The 17,049-nt window shown below is 44.3% G+C and overlaps 1 protein-coding gene across 1 annotated transcript in view; it reads right to left on the minus strand.

Moving 5' to 3' along the window:
- LOC138307191 (DNA polymerase delta subunit 3-like) overlaps positions 1 to 17,049 on the minus strand; it is a 28,792-nt gene that overhangs the window by 4,117 nt on the left and 7,626 nt on the right. Inside the window, exons 5-13 of the mRNA XM_069247825.1 lie at positions 15,958 to 16,010; positions 15,482 to 15,584; positions 11,319 to 11,477; positions 10,927 to 10,981; positions 10,028 to 10,121; positions 9,779 to 9,828; positions 9,240 to 9,314; positions 5,245 to 5,628; positions 4,260 to 4,330 (exon numbers count right to left, since the gene is read on the minus strand). Of these exons, the coding sequence (XP_069103926.1) occupies positions 4,260 to 4,330; positions 5,245 to 5,628; positions 9,240 to 9,314; positions 9,779 to 9,828; positions 10,028 to 10,121; positions 10,927 to 10,981; positions 11,319 to 11,477; positions 15,482 to 15,584; positions 15,958 to 16,010 (1,044 nt within the window). The remainder of the gene's footprint in view (positions 1 to 4,259; positions 4,331 to 5,244; positions 5,629 to 9,239; positions 9,315 to 9,778; positions 9,829 to 10,027; positions 10,122 to 10,926; positions 10,982 to 11,318; positions 11,478 to 15,481; positions 15,585 to 15,957; positions 16,011 to 17,049) is intronic.

The raw sequence follows: 17,049 nt of genomic DNA on the forward strand, positions 1-17,049 counted from the left end.
TGTGGTGACTGTTTGGGTTGGGGGACGGGTGCAGTGTTTATTGGGGGTGAACATGTTACCTGTGGTGACTGTTTGGGTTGGGGGACGGTGGCAGTGTTTATTGGGGGTTGAACATGTTACCTGTGGTGACTGTTTGGGTTGGGGGACGGGTGGCAGTGTTTATTGGGGGTGAACATGTTACCTGTGGTGACTGTTTGGGTTGGGGGACGGGTGGCAGTGTTTATTGGGGGTGAACATGTTACCTGTGGTGACTGTTTGGGTTGGGGGACGGGTGGCAGTGTTTATTGGGGGTGAACATGTTACCTGTGGTGACTGTTTGGGTTGGGGGACGGGTGGCAGTGTTTATTGGGGGTGAACATGTTACCTGTGGTGACTGTTTGGGTTGGGGGGGGTGGCAGTGTTTATTGGGGGTGAACATGTTACCTGTGGTGACTGTTTGGGTTGGGGGACGGGTGGCAGTGTTTATTGGAGGTGAACATGTTACCTGTGGTGACTGTTTGGGTTGGGGGACGGGTGGCAGTGTTTATTGGGGGTGAACATGTTACCTGTGGTGACTGTTTGGGTTGGGGGACGGGTGGCAGTGTTTATTGGGGGTGAACATGTTACCTGTGGTGACTGTTTGGGTTGGGGGACGGGTGGCAGTGTTTATTGGGGGTGAACATGTTACCTGTGGTGACTGTTTGGGTTGGGGGACGGGTGGCAGTGTTTATTGGGGGTGAACATGTTACCTGTGGTGACTGTTTGGGTTGGGGGACGGGTGGCAGTGTTTATTGGGGGTGAACATGTTACCTGTGGTGACTGTTTGGGTTGGGGGACGGGTGGCAGTGTTTATTGGGGGTGAACATGTTACCTGTGGTGACTGTTTGGGTTGGGGGACGGGTGGCAGTGTTTATTGGGGTGAACATGTTACCTGTGGTGACTGTTTGGGTTGGGGGACGGGTGGCAGTGTTTATTGGGGGTGAACATGTTACCTGTGGTGACTGTTTGGGTTGGGGGACGGGTGGCAGTGTTTATTGGGGGTGAACATGTTACCTGTGGTGACTGTTTGGGTTGGGGGACGGGTGGCAGTGTTTATTTGGGGGTGAACATGTTACCTGTGGTGACTGTTTGGGTTGGGGGACGGGTGGCAGTGTTTATTGGGGGTGAACATGTTACCTGTGGTGACTGTTTGGGTTGGGGGACGGGTGGCAGTGTTTATGTTTATTGAACATGTTACCTGTGGTGACTGTTTGGGTTGGGGGACGGGTGGCAGTGTTTATTGGGGGTGAACATGTTACCTGTGGTGACTGTTTGGGTTGGGGGACGGGTGGCAGTGTTTATTGGGGGGTACTGGTGAACATTTTACCTGGTGGTGACTGACTGTTTGGGTTGGGGGACGGGTGGCAGTGTTTATTGGGGGTGAACATGTTACCTGTGGTGACTGTTTGGGTTGGGGGACGGGTGGCAGTGTTTATTGGGGGTGAACATGTTACCTGTGGTGACTGTTTGGGTTGGGGGACGGGTGGCAGTGTTTATTGGGGGTGAACATGTTACCTGTGGTGACTGTTTGGGTTGGGGGACGGGTGGCAGTGGGGTTACCTGTGGTGACTGTTTGGTTGGGGGACGGTGGCAGTGTTTATTGGGGGTGAACATGTTACCTGTGGCGACTGTTTGGGTTGGGGGACGGGTGGCAGTGTTTATTGGGGTGAACATGTTACCTGTGGTGACTGTTTGGGTTGGGGGACGGGTGGCAGTGTTTATTGGAGGTGAACATGTTACCTGTGGTGACTGTTTGGGTTGGGGGACGGGTGGCAGTGTTTATTGGGGGTGAACATGTTACCTGTGGTGACTGTTTGGGTTGGGGGACGGGTGGCAGTGTTTATTGGGGGTGAACATGTTACCTGTGGTGACTGTTTGGGTTGGGGGACGGGTGGCAGTGTTTATTGGGGGTGAACATGTTACCTGTGGTGACTGTTTGGGTTGGGGGACGGGTGGCAGTGTTTATTGGGGGTGAACATGTTACCTGTGGTGACTGTTTGGGTTGGGGGACGGGTGGCAGTGTTTATTGGGGGTGAACATGTTACCTGTGGTGACTGTTTGGGTTGGGGGACGGGTGGCAGTGTTTATTGGAGGTGAACATGTTACCTGTGGTGACTGTTTGGGTTGGGGGACGGGTGGCAGTGTTTATTGGGGGTGAACATGTTACCTGTGGTGACTGTTTGGGTTGGGGGACGGGTGGCAGTGTTTATTGGGGGTGAACATGTTACCTGTGGTGACTGTTTGGGTTGGGGGACGGGTGGCAGTGTTTATTGGGGGTGAACATGTTACCTGTGGTGACTGTTTGGGTTGGGGGACGGGTGGCAGTGTTTATTGGAGGTGAACATGTTACCTGTGGTGACTGTTTGGGTTGGGGGACGGGTGGCAGTGTTTATTGGGGGTGAACATGTTACCTGTGGTGACTGTTTGGGTTGGGGGACGGGTGGCAGTGTTTATTGGGGGTGAACATGTTACCTGTGGTGACTGTTTGGGTTGGGGGACGGGTGGCAGTGTTTATTGGAGGTGAACATGTTACCTGTGGCAACTGTTTGGGTTGGGGGACTGGTGGCAGTGTTTATTGGGGGTGAACATGTTACCTGTGGTGACTGTTTGGGTTGGGGGTACGGGTGGCAGTGTTTATTGGAGGTGAACATGTTACCTGTGGTGACTGTTTGGGTTGGGGGACGGGTGGCAGTGTTTATTGGGGGTGAACATGTTACCTGTGGTGACTGTTTGGGTTGGGGGACGGGTGGCAGTGTTTATTGGGGGTGAACATGTTACCTGTGGTGACTGTTTGGGTTGGGGGGACGGGTGGCAGTGTTTATTGGGGGTGAACATGTTACCTGTGGTGACTGTTTGGGTTGGGGGACGGGTGGCAGTGTTTATTGGGGGTGAACATGTTACCTGTGGTGACTGTTTGGGTTGGGACGGGTGGCAGTGTTTATTGGGGTGAACATTTACCTGTGGCGACTGTTTGGGTTGGGGGACGGGTGGCAGTGTTTATTGGGGGTGAACATGTTACCTGTGGTGACTGTTTGGGTTGGGGGACGGGTGGCAGTGTTTATTGGGGGTGAACATGTTACCTGTGGTGACTGTTTGGGTTGGGGGACGGGTGGCAGTGTTTATTGGGGGTGAACATGTTACCTGTGGTGACTGTTTGGGTTGGGGGACGGGTGGCAGTGTTTATTGGGGGTGAACATGTTACCTGTGGTGACTGTTTGGGTTGGGGGACGGGTGGCAGTGTTTATTGGAGGTGAACATGTTACCTGTGGTGACTGTTTGGGTTGGGGGACGGGTGGCAGTGTTTATTGGGGGTGAACATGTTACCTGTGGTGACTGTTTGGGTTGGGGGACGGGTGGCAGTGTTTATTGGGGGTGAACATGTTACCTGTGGTGACTGTTTGGGTTGGGGGACGGGTGGCAGTGTTTATTGGGGGTGAACATGTTACCTGTGGTGACTGTTTGGGTTGGGGGACGGGTGGCAGTGTTTATTGGGGGTGAACATGTTACCTGTGGTGACTGTTTGGGTTGGGGGACGGGTGGCAGTGTTTATTGGGGGTGAACATGTTACCTGTGGTGACTGTTTGGGTTGGGGGGACGGGTGGCAGTGTTTATTGGGAGTGATTATATTACCTGTGGTGACTGTTTGGGTTGGGGGACGGGTGGCAGTGTTTATTGGAGGTGAACATGTTACCTGTGGTGACTGTTTGGGTTGGGGGGGACGGGTGGCAGTGTTTATTGGGGGTGAACATGTTACCTGTGGTGACTGTTTGGGTTTGGGGACGGGTGGCAGTGTTTTATTGGGGGTGAACATGTTACCTGTGGTGACTGTTTGGGTTGGGGGACGGGTGGCAGTGTTTATTTGGGGTGAACATGTTACCTGTGGTGACTGTTTGGGTTGGGGGACGGGTGGCAGTGTTTATTGGAGGTGAACATGTTACCTGTGGTGACTGTTTGGGTTGGGGGACGGGTGGCAGTGTTTATTGGAGGTGAACATGTTACCTGTGGCGACTGTTTGGGTTGGGGGACGGGTGGCAGTGTTTATTGGAGGTGAACATGTTACCTGTGGTGACTGTTTGGGTTGGGGGACGGGTGGCAGTGTTTATTGGGGGTGAACATGTTACCTGTGGTGACTGTTTGGGTTGGGGGACGGGTGGCAGTGTTTATTGGGGTGAACATGTTACCTGTGGTGACTGTTTGGGTTGGGGACGGGTGGCAGTGTTTATTGGGGTGTGACATGTTACCTGTGGCGACTGTTTGGGTTGGGGGGCGGGTGGCAGTGTTTTATTGGGGGTGAACATGTTACCTGTGGTGACTGTTTGGGTTGGGGGACGGGTGGCAGTGTTTATTGGAGGTGAACATGTTACCTGTGGTGACTGTTTGGGTTGGGGGACGGGTGGCAGTGTTTATTGGGGGTGAACATGTTACCTGTGGTGACTGTTTGGGTTGGGGACGGGTGGCAGTGTTTATTGGGGGTGAACATGTTACCTGTGGTGACTGTTTGGGTTGGGGGACGGGTGGCAGTGTTTATTGGGGGTGAACATGTTACCTGTGGTGACTGTTTGGGTTGGGGGACAGGTGGCAGTGTTTATTGGGGGTGAACATGTTACCTGTGGTGACTGTTTGGGTTGGGGACGGGTGGCAGTGTTTATTGGGGGTGAACATGTTACCTGTGGTGACTGTTTGGGTTGGGGGACGGGTGGCAGTGTTTATTGGGGGTGAACATGTTACCTGTGGTGACTGTTTGGGTTGGGGGACGGGTGGCAGTGTTTTATTGGGGGGTGAACATGTTACCTGTGGTGACTGTTTGGGTTGGGGGACGGGTGGCAGTGTTTATTGGGGGGTGAACATGTTACCTGTGGTGACTGTTTGGGTTGGGGGGACGGGTGGCAGTGTTTATTGGGGTGAACATGTTACCTGTGGTGACTGTTTGGGTTGGGGGACGGGTGGCAGTGTTTATTGGGGGTGAACATAGTTACCTGTGGTGACTGTTTGGGTTGGGGGGACGGGTGGCAGTGTTTATTGGGGGTGAACATGTTACCTGTGGTGACTGTTTGGGTTGGGGGACGGGTGGCAGTGTTTATTGGGGGGGTGAACATGTTACCTGTGGTGACTGTTTGGGTTGGGGGACGGTGGCAGTGTTTATTGGGGGTGAACATGTTACCTGTGGTGACTGTTTGGGTTGGGGGTACGGTGGCAGTGTTTATTGGTGGTAGTGGAACATGTTACCTGTGGTGACTGTTTGGGTTGGGGGACGGGTGGCAGTGTTTATTGGGGGTGAACATGTTACCTGTGGTGCGACTGTTTGGGTTGGGGGACGGGTGGCAGTGTTTATTGGGGGTGAACATGTTACCTGTGGTGACTGTTTGGGTTGGGGGACCGGGTGGCAGTGTTTATTGGGAGGTGAACATGTGTACCTGTGGTGCGACTGTTTGGGTTGGGGGACGGTGGCAGTGTTTATTGGGAGTGAACATGTTACCTGTGGTGACTGTTTGGGTTGGGGGACGGGGTGGCAGTGTTTATTGGGGGTGAACATGTTTACCTGTGGTGACTGTTTGGGTTGGGGGACGGGTGGCAGTGTTATATTGGGGTGAACATGTTTACCTGTGGTGACTGTTGGGTGGGGGACGGGTGGCAGTGTTTATTGGGTGTGAACATGTTACCTGTGGGTGACTGTTTGGGTTGGGGGACGGGTGGCAGTGTTTATTGGGGGTGAACATGTTACCTGTGGTGACTGTTTGGGTTGGGGGGACGGGTGGCAGTGTTTATTGGGGTTGAACATGTTACCTGTGGTGACTGTTTGGGTTGGGGGACGGGTGGCAGTGTTTATTGGGAGTGAACATGTTACCTGTGGTGACTGTTTGGGGTTGGGGGGACGGGTGGCAGTGTTTATTGGAGGTGAACATGTTACCTGTGGTGACTGTTTGGGTTGGGGGACGGGTGGCAGTGTTTATTGGTGGGTGAACATGTTACCTGTGGTGACTGTTTGGGTTGGGGGACGGGTGATACAGTGTTTATTGGAGGGTGTGAAAATGTTACACCTGTGGATGACTGTTTGGGGTTGGGGGAGGGTGGCAGTGTTTATTGGGGGTTGAAACGTATGTTACCTGTGGTGACTGTTTGGGGTTGGGGGACGGGTGGCAGTGTTTTATTGGGGGGTGAAAACATGTTTACCTCACTGTGGTGACTGTTTGGGTTGGGGGGACGGGTGACAGTGTTTATTGGAGGTGAACATGTTACCTGTGGTGGATGTTTGGGTTGCACAATTTAGAATCCCCACCCTATAAGGAAGAAGTCTATCTCATGCTTAAGTTTCAGAGAAAGTCGTTTATATGGAAATAGCCAAATTGACCCCATTTGACCCCGCCCCTCAGGCCCCGGGGGGGTCAGCCCCATCATTAGTACAATTTTGAATCCCCACCCAATAAGGATGCTACCATTGCATTATGGGTGCTTTCCCATGCTTGGTTTCAGAGAAGAAGTCGTTTTATATGGAAATAGCCAAATTGACCCCTTTTGGCCCCACCCCTCAGGCCCCTGGGGGGTCAGCCCCATCATTTGTACAATTTTCAGTAAGTAGCCCATAAGGATGCTACCAGTCAAATTTGGTTGAAATCCGACCAGCGGTTATGGAGGAGAAGAAGTGAATGACGGACGGATGACGACGGACGACGGACGAAGACGACGGACGACGGACGCCGGGAATTATTAGCTCACCTTTCTGAGCTAATAAACAAGGTAAATAAGTTAATTTTAGTTTCTGAAAAAGGTAAATGTCATTTGTTGAACAAACTTGGTAGCCCTTTATCCAAATATGGTCGAAACCATTCAAGGATTAATATAAGGAGGAGTCAGATTTTAAAGCCAAATTTCAGCAAAGCTCCCATTTTGGACCTCGGTCATACTATCCCCATGGGTCTTACCTCGGTCCTTTATAAAATATGATTGTCCTTACCTAAAGTTCCCCCTTCTGAATCAATTAAAACCACTATAGACCAATTTTCATTAAGATCGGAGACTGAAACCTTAAAACAGGAAGTGGGCCAGCGGCCATCTTGGAATACCAAAATCTTTAAGAAAATGTTTGCATGTTGTTAGGCATCATTGAGATCGGAGACTGAAACCTTAAAACAGGAAGTGGATCAGCGGCCATCTTGGAATACCAAAATCTTTACGAAAATGTTTGCATGTTGTTCGGCATCAGTTAAAACCCCTATAGACCAATTTTCATTGAGATCGGAGACTGAAACCTTAAAACAGGAAGTGGGACAGCGACCATCTTGGAATACCAAAATCTTTACGAAAATGTTTGCATGTTGTTCGGCATCAATTAAAACCCCTATAGACCAATTTTCATTGAGATCGGAGACTGAAACCTTAAAACAGGAAGTGGGCCAGCGGCCATCTTGGAATACCAAAATCTTTACGAAAATGTTTGCATGTTGTTCGGCATCAATTAAAAACCCCTACAGACCAATTTTCATTGAAATCGGAGACTGAAACCTTAAAACAGGAAGTGAGCCAGCTAAAATTAAGAAAATTTGCCCTTTTGGGGCCCCACCCCTCAGTTCCTAGGGTTCAGACCAGACTCATTTATATAAAATATAATTGTGTTTCCCCAATGATGCTTCACACCAAATATGGATAAAATTCATCCAAGGATGGAGGAGGAGTAGGATTTTAAAGCTAAAATTAAGAAAATTTCCCCATTTGGGGCCCCACCTCTCAGCCCCTAGGGGTCGGACCAGGCTCATTTATATCAAATATGATTGTCCGTCCCCAATGATGTTTCACATCAAATATGGATGAAATCCATCCAAGGATGAAGGAGGAGTAGGATTTTAAAGCTAAAATTAAGAAAATTTGCCCATTTGGGGCCCCACCCCTCAGCCCCTAGGGGTCGGACCAAGCTCATTTATATAAAATATGATTGTCCTTCCCCAATAATGTTTTACACTAAATATAGATGAAATCCATCCAAGGATGAAGGAGGAGTAGGATTTTAAAGCTAAAATTAAGAAAATTTGCCCATTTGGGGCCCCACCCCTCAGCCCCTAGGGGTCGGACCAAGCTCATTTATATAAAATATGATTGTCCTTCCCCAATAATGTTTTACACTAAATATAGATGAAATCCATCCAAGGATGAAGGAGGAGTAGGATTTTAAAGCTAAAATTAAGAAAATTTGCCCTTTGGGGGCCCCACCCCTCAGCCCCTAGGGGTTGGACCATGCTCATTTACATAAAATATGATTGTCCGTCCCAAATAATGTTTCACACCAAATATGGATGAAATCCATCCAACGATGAAGGAGAAGTAGGATTTTAAAGCTAAAATTAAGAAAATTTGCCTTTTTGGGGCCCTACCCCTCAGCCCCTAGGGGTCGTACCAGGCTCATTTATATACAATATGATTGTCCATCCCAAATGATGTTTCACACCAAATATGGATGAAATCCATCCAAGGATGAAGAAGGGGTAGGTTTTTAAAGCTAAAATTAAGAAAATTTGCCCTTTTGGGGCCCCACCATTCAGCCCCTAGGGGTCGGACCAAGCTCATTTATATAAAATATGATTGTCCTTCATCAATAATGTTTCACACCAAATATGGATGAAATCCATCCAAGGATGAAGGAGGAGTAGGATTTTAAAGCTTTAAATAAGAAAATTCGCCCTTTTGGGGCCCCACCCCTCAGCCCCTAGGGGTCACACCTTTCTCAAATATATAAAATATGAATGTCCTTACCTAATGATGTTTCACACTAAATATGGATGAAATCCATCCAAGGATGAAGGAGGAGTAGGATTTTAAAGCTTAAAATAAGAAAATTTGCCCTTTTGGGGCCCCACCCCTCAGCCCCTAGGGGTCGGACCAGGCTCATTTATATAAAATATGATTGTCCTTCCCCAATGATGTTTCAAACCAAATATGGATGAAATCCATCCAAGGATGAAGGAGGAGTAGGATTTTAAAGCTAAAATTAAGAAAATTTGCCCTTTTGTGGCCCCGCCCCTCTGACCCTAGGGGTCGGACCAGGCTCATTTATATAAAATAATGATTGTCCTTCCCTAATGAAGTTTCACACCAAGTATGGATGAAATCCATCCAAGGATGAAGGAGGAGTAGGATTTTAAAGCTAAAATAAGAAATTTTGCCCTTTTGGGGCCCCCCCTCAGACAAACTACTTCTCCTGTTTAATAAATATAATGATCAGAAACACAAACCATCCTCTTCACTGCTGCTGTCAAACAAATCCTGTTTTATCCTTCGTCGTTTCTTTTTATTTTCTGACTCGTCATCTAATAAAAAAGAAACTTGATGTTACAGTAATTTCCCTCACACAAATAAAACCTGTCACTACAGTACACTCAAGATGAAAAAGAAACTTTATAGACAGATGTCCATTATCATTACTGCAATCAGGAATCTAATGTAAACTTTAGAGTGTTTCCTTAATTTGGTTTTCTTTGCAGTAACAAACTTCAACTATCAAAATCCAAAATGACGACATGTCGGCTATCTTGTTGCATGATCTGTTTAAGCATGCAATATGCACAATTGGAGACAGAGGGAAACATAGATATGAAATTCGAGAACGATCCTTTCAGTAGTTTCTGAGAAACAACAGTAACAAGAATTGTTAACATACAGACAACGGACCTTCGGACCTAAGGTGATTTGAATATGGTGGGCTTAACAAGTATAGAAAGATGTCCTTTATACAGCTGTCCATTGCTGCAGGCTGGAAATATTAAAGTTTTACCTGAATCTGGTTTTCGTTGTGTTTTCTTTGTAGCTTTCTGAGGTTTGCCTCTAGAAATGGAAACAAAATCTAATTTAGTCTACAAGATATCTTAAATTCTCCTTTTCAAAAATGACCGATGGGTCTTGACATTTATTATACTCAAGATGTGATCTTAAAAGAACCGTCAAAATTGACACAAATCTATGCACAAAAGGAAAATTAAAAGTGTTTGTTAAGAGAATAAAGTCTCAATTAAAGAATACCCACTTTTTCTTTGATTGGTTAGTGTCTTCTTCCTTTTTGACAACTGTTTTTGTCTCCTCTTTGGTGTTTTCCTTGACTGGCTGTTCAGGTTTTTTATCTGCAACACAAACGCAACTACAGATAAGCATATAACAAGAGGGATCTTGGTGCCCACAAAAGATTGATCTATGTCAAAAATGGAAAGAGAGATCTTTTCTTTTTCTCTGCTTTTCAAACTTCAACTATCAAAGTCCAAGATGGTGGCCTGTCAGTCAACTTATTGACTGATCGGTCCCCAAATACATTATGCATAACTAGGGCCCTAGGGGAACCTACAAATGAAATATGACACAGATCCCATCTGTACTTTCTGAGAAATAGCGGCAACAAACTTCAACAACCGAAATCCAAGACAGCAGTTTGCTGGCTATCTCAGCTTGTTGACAGATCGGTCCCAAAATGCAATATGTGCAAACAAGTGTCCTAGGGGAAACCTGCATATGAAATTAACTAGTGTCCTAGGGGGGTACCACCTACTTATGAAATTTGAGAAAGATAACTTCAGTAGACTTTGAGAAATAGTGATAAGAAGAATTGTTAACGGACGGATGGACGGACTTGGCCTCGGACGAAAGGTGATTTGAATAGCCTAACGCCTGATGATGACGGGCTAAAAGCAATATGTAGTTGACACACCTAAGAAGCAGTAATTTAATGACCTCTGAAAATGGTCAAGGTTACCTTGGATTGAATTGACCACAGTGTATCAATGAAGAGTTTATGGAAAGATGAAGTGTTTCATTCTTTTGGAAAGAGAAATATTTTCAGCTTCATTTTATAATGACACCCCAAACTGTTTCAACGATAGATTGCCCAAATATCATACTCTGTAATCTATTTATGTTTTTGTGAAAGATACAAACCTGTTTGTTTTGAAAAGAAAGCCATCATTCCTCCTTTCTTTGCTGGCGAGGCCTTCTACAACAAACATCATTATAATGATAACAGTGTTTGTTAAAGTGGTCTTACGTATACGTACACAAGTCAAATTGTGTTGAAAATTGGATTTACATCAACTATATAACCAAGCAAAAATCAGATGACAACTAGAATAGGTACAGTTTCTATTCTGTGTGTCTTGATAAAGGGGCAGAATGACAAAGACTTTTGACAATACCTTTTTGTTTGCGATGTAAAACACTTTTCCAAACAATTTGTATCCTACAGACATATACTTGTAAGGATCTGGAATATATCTATTGGTGTTTCGTGGCATATTTTCTTACAGCCAGCAATAGTTCATCAGAATACATACCTTTTCAGGTTTAACGTCCTTCGATTCCTGTTTTGGTTCCTCTTTTTTCTCCTCTGTCTTTTTTGCAGCCTTCGCAAACATTCCCGCAATGCCTGCAGCTTTCTGCTGGGGTTTTTCGGCTGGTTTGTTTTTTCCATTTATAACTGATGTGCCATTCGTCTACAATCATTCAGCAAAACAGGATCAAATCTACTCAGAAATCCATCCATTTTGTAAATTATTATAAATTTATTAAAAAGACATTTTGTTTTCTCATTCTATCATACAACTATTTATAGATATCCAAGGATAATTGTAAGACTACAACTAGAGAACCCAGAGGGATAATTGTAACACCACAACTAGAGAACCCAGAGGGATAATTGTAACACCACAACTAGAGAACCCAGAGGGATAATTGTAACACCACAACTAGAGAACCCAGAGGGATAATTGTAACACCACAACTAGAGAAACCCAGAGGGATAATTGTAACACACAACTAGAGAACCCCAGAGGGATAATTGTAACACCACAACTAGAGAACCCAGAGGGATAATTGTAACACCACAACTAGAGAACCCAGAGGGATAATTGTAACACCACAACTAGAGAACCCAGAGGGATAATTGTAACACCACAACTAGAGAACCCAGAGGGATAATTGTAACACCACAACTAGAGAACCCAGAGGGATAATTGTAACAACCACAATAGAGGAACCCAGAGGGATAATTGTAACCACCACAACTAGAGAACCACCAGAGGGATAATTGTAACACCACAACTAGAGAACCCTGAGGGATAATTGTAACACCACAACTAGAGAACCCAGAGGGATAATTGTAACACCACAACTAGAGAACCCAGAGGGATAATATGTAACACCACAACTAGAGAACCCAGAGGGATAATTGTAACACCACAACTAGTGAACCCAGAGGGATAATTGTAACACCACAACTAGAGAACCCAGAGGGATAATTGTAACACCACAACTAGAGAACCCAGAGGGATAATTGTAACACCACAACTAGAGAACCCAGAGGGATAATTGTAACACCACAACTAGAGAACCCAGAGGGATAATTGTAACACCACAACTAGAGAACCCAGAGGGATAATTGTAACACCACAACTAGAGAACCCAGAGGGATAATTGTAACACACAACTAGAGAAACCAGAGGGGATAATTGTACCACCACAACTAGAGAACCCAGAGGGATAATTGTACCACCACAACTAGAGAACCCAGAGGGATAATTGTAACACCACAACTAGAGAACACAACTAGAGAACCCAGAGGGATAATTGTACACCAACCACAATTGTAACCACACCACAACTAGAGAACCCAGAGGGATAATTGTAACACCACAACTAGAGAACCCAGAGGGATAATTGTAACACCACAACTAGAGAACCCAGAGGGATAATTGTAACACCACAACTAGAGAACCCAGAGGGATAATTGTAACACCACAACTAGAGAACCCAGAGGGATAATTGTAACACCACAACTAGAGAACCCAGAGGGATAATTGTAACACCACAACTAGAGAACCCAGAGGGATAATTGTAACACCACAACTAGAGGAAACAGAGGGATAATTGTAACCACCACAACTAGAGAACCCAGAGGATAATTGTAACACCACAACTAGAGAACCCAGAGGGATAATTGTAACCACCACAACTAGAGAACCCAGAGGGATAATTGTAACACCACAACTAGAGAACCCAGAGGGATAATTGTAACACCACAACTAGAGAACCCAGAGGGATAATTGTAACACCACAACTAGAGAACCCAGAGGGATAATTGTAACACCACAACTAGAGAACCCAGAGGGATAATTGTAACACCACAACTAGAGAACCCAGAGGGATAATTGTAACACCACAACTAGAGAACCCAGAGGGATAATTGTACCACCACAACTAGAGAACCCAGAGGGATAATTGTAACACCACAACTAGAGAACCCAGAGGGATAATTGTAACACCACAACTAGAGAACCCAGAGGGATAATTGTAACACCACAACTAGAGAACCCAGAGGGATAATTGTAACACCACAACTAGAGAACCCAGAGGGATAATTGTAACACCACAACTAGAGAACCCAGAGGGATAATTGTAACACCACAACTAGAGAACCCAGAGGGATAATTGTAACACCACAACTAGAGAACCCAGAGGGATAATTGTAACACCACAACTAGAGAACCCAGAGGGATAATTGTAACACCACAAACTAGAGAACCCAGATGGGATTATTGTAAACACCAACAACTAGAGAACCCAGAGGGATAATTGTAACACCACAAAACTAGAGAACCCAGAGGGATAATTGTAACACCACAACTAGAGAACCCAGAGGGATAATTGTAACACCACAACTAGAGAACCCAGAGGGATAATTGTTACACCACAACTAGAACACCAGAGGGATAATTGTAAACGAGCTTCCACAACTAGAGAACCCAGAGGGATAATTGTAACACCACAACTAGAGAACCCAGAGGGATAATTGTAACACCACAACTAGAGAACCCAGAGGGATAATTGTAACACCACAACTAGAGAAACCCCAGAGGGATAATTGAACACCACAACTAGAGAACTCCAGAGGGATAATGTAACACACAACGATAGAACCCCAGAGGGATAGATTAGTAACCACCACAGCCGCTAGAGAACCCTGGGAATAATTGTAACCCACACCAGAGAACCCAAGGGAACCCAGCAGGAATTTTTTATTATGACTTCCCCAAGAAGCATTTAATACAAAACAGGGAACCACAAAACTATCACAAGCGGGACTAAAAGATCATCTTTACTTTTCTTCACTACTGTTACTTTTTTCCTTTCTTCAAATACCCCCTTACCACCTCCACTTTTGGCCTTATTTTGAGCGACCCTTTTGATGGTAGGGATCTAGGGTTCTGTCCCCTGACTAAATACACACCAAAGTCTAACTAGTTATTCTGCTCCTGCGATACCATACAGGGACAAGGGATTTAATGTCAGTATATAATGTGACCGGTGGGTGATTGCAACTCCCAAAACATGCACTTCATACAAGCAACACACCACATTCATGAGAGGCCATCCTTACATGACCCTAGCTGTTAATAGGACGTTAATTTAATCAAACAAACAATCAAACTTTTCTACTTAGTCCCAGATTTTGATATTCATAACTATACATAGAGCAAACCCCGCCTTAGCAACCATCTTTATTTAAAGACTACCTGCTTAATAAGACCACTTCTTAGGTCCCAAATGGTCATTTATCACATTACTGACCCGTCCAGCCATGTCATACGGCCATGTTGTAAATATCATAAGACACATGTGTAATATCACTATTGTGACGTCACAGGTAGTTTTGATGTCACAATATCTGTATGATGTCGCATGATTGTTTTAGTAGACGGAAAAGTCACATCCGAGCCGGATTTCTACCGTTTTATATAAAGACGAAATTTAAAGTTTTGCTTATATCTATATTAATAAAAGTTATGTAATTAATAGAATCTTAAACTTGTGACTATGTGATATAAAATTTATCAAACTCTTTAAATATTAAATCATTGAACTTGTTTGATAAATTACGTATCACATAGTCACTCACGTTAGATCCTCCATTTATATAAACACATTCATTTATGAACTGGGTATAAAAAACTAATTAGCGATAAAAACCATTTTTCCTTGTCCTCAAGGTGAGCCTTTATAGACAGGTTGGACAGTAAATGGAATAGGTGAGTCAACATTTCAAATGAACTTTAAGAAAGAACTCTCGGTATATCCTAAGAAATAGTGATATGAAGTTTCAGAATGATCCCTTAAAAACTTTCTGAGAAATAGCACTAACTAACTTCAATTGCCAAATTCCAAGATGGCTGTTGGTCATCCATCTTGAATCTTGATTGGTCCCAAATAGTGCAATGTGCAGAACTAGGAAAGAGGAACGTAAAGACAGACGGATCATGAAAGAAAGGCGATTTGAATGACCACCATCTGATGATGGTGGGCTAAAAATTCTACACAATACAGTCCTCCCTACAGCTTCCAAACCAAACTTGAACTGAAAATATCTCATCAGATGATTGGCTCGTCAAATCGCCTTTCGTCCATGGTCGGCCTGTCTTTTTTACGATCCTGTTGTCATTACCTTTGTCTGTTTGTTCGTTTCCACGGGAACGCTTGTCTTTCTCAAGGCCTCTATCTCCACCCCGGACCTCAGTTTAGCCTTGTCAAACTTTATAGAGGTGTACCTGGCAAATGAATATTAACATTTCAAAATTACAAGCAAGCACATTTCCAAATCAAAGGAAAATAGATGAACTTTAGAAGGAAATAGCTTAACTTCTAAGATAAAAACTTTCATTTTTACAAAACTTAATTCAAGGCATTTTATGTCATAACTTCAATAGTTCTTGATTTCAACATAAAAATAACTTAATTCAAATGAATAGCTGAAAACAATTCATGCAATTATATGTTTTAAGAAGGAAATCAAGCATTGAATTCCAAGACTACTACACTACAATAATTTACTTGGGCTTAGTTGATATAAGTAATCCATTCAAAAACAATAGTGAACATACTTGATGAAAACAAACAGATCTAGAATATTACTGAGCATACTTGCTGGATTCCTTGACAGCATCATATTCTGCAGTGTACAGAGAGCTTGAATCCTGTTATAACAAACAATTTTGTGATCATTATACATGTTAAGATCATTAAAAGTCTGTGAGTTCTATCTGATATAGGTCTATTGTTCTTATGTACTAAATTGTATATGTCATTCCTTTTCTAAATATTTTTGAACACCGTGTATGTGAGCTCTACCTTGGCCTTTGTACAATGTAAATGAAAGGTTTACAATGACTTTAGGTCTCTGTTCAATGTATATGAGAGATCTATCTTGACATTAGACCTCTGTACAATGTCTATGTGAGCTCTACCTTGACTTCAGACCTCTGTACAATGTATATGTGTGATCGACCTTAACTTTAGACCTCTGTACAATGTATATGTGAGATCTATCTTGACTTCAGACCTCTGTACAATGTATATGTGAGATCTACCTTGACTTTGACAAATGTAATATGTGTGATACATTTGACTTTAGACATATGCCTCTGATCTATCTCTACTTGAGGCCTCTGTACAATGTATATGCGAGATATAACCTGACTTTAATTAGGTCACTATACAATGTCTATGTGAGCTCTACCTTGACTTTAGGCCTCTGTACAATGTATATGTGAGCTCTACATGGAATTTATACCTCTGTACAATGTACAGTAAAACCCTGTTATATTGCCACCCGTTTTACCGCCAAACTCGCTTATTGCCATGAATTTATTCAGAACGGATTTCCCTCCATACAAATACACTTGTTATATCGCCAAACCCGCCTACCGCCATCACATTTTTGGAACAAATGATTAAAATAACACTATAATGACCTCGTTAATATCGCCAAATTCTGTTGATAGGGACACATGTTTTTGTAAGGTGCTCAACTGCCGACTGACAGGTAATCAGCTACACACACTATGGCTGCGTTTACGACCGTGTGTACACAGTTAAATCAATAACAATATGGGTACACCTTTGTTATTGTTTTACAGGTAGGTATCGCAAGTTGTGGTGAATAAAACTCACTTCTGTACATGTGTTTTACATACTATCGTAACGTTAGTTATTTATTGACAAAAAGGAACCCGC

Source organism: Argopecten irradians, chromosome 14, assembly GCF_041381155.1.
Source record: "Argopecten irradians isolate NY chromosome 14, Ai_NY, whole genome shotgun sequence".
In the NCBI taxonomy this organism is placed as follows: domain Eukaryota; kingdom Metazoa; phylum Mollusca; class Bivalvia; order Pectinida; family Pectinidae; genus Argopecten; species Argopecten irradians.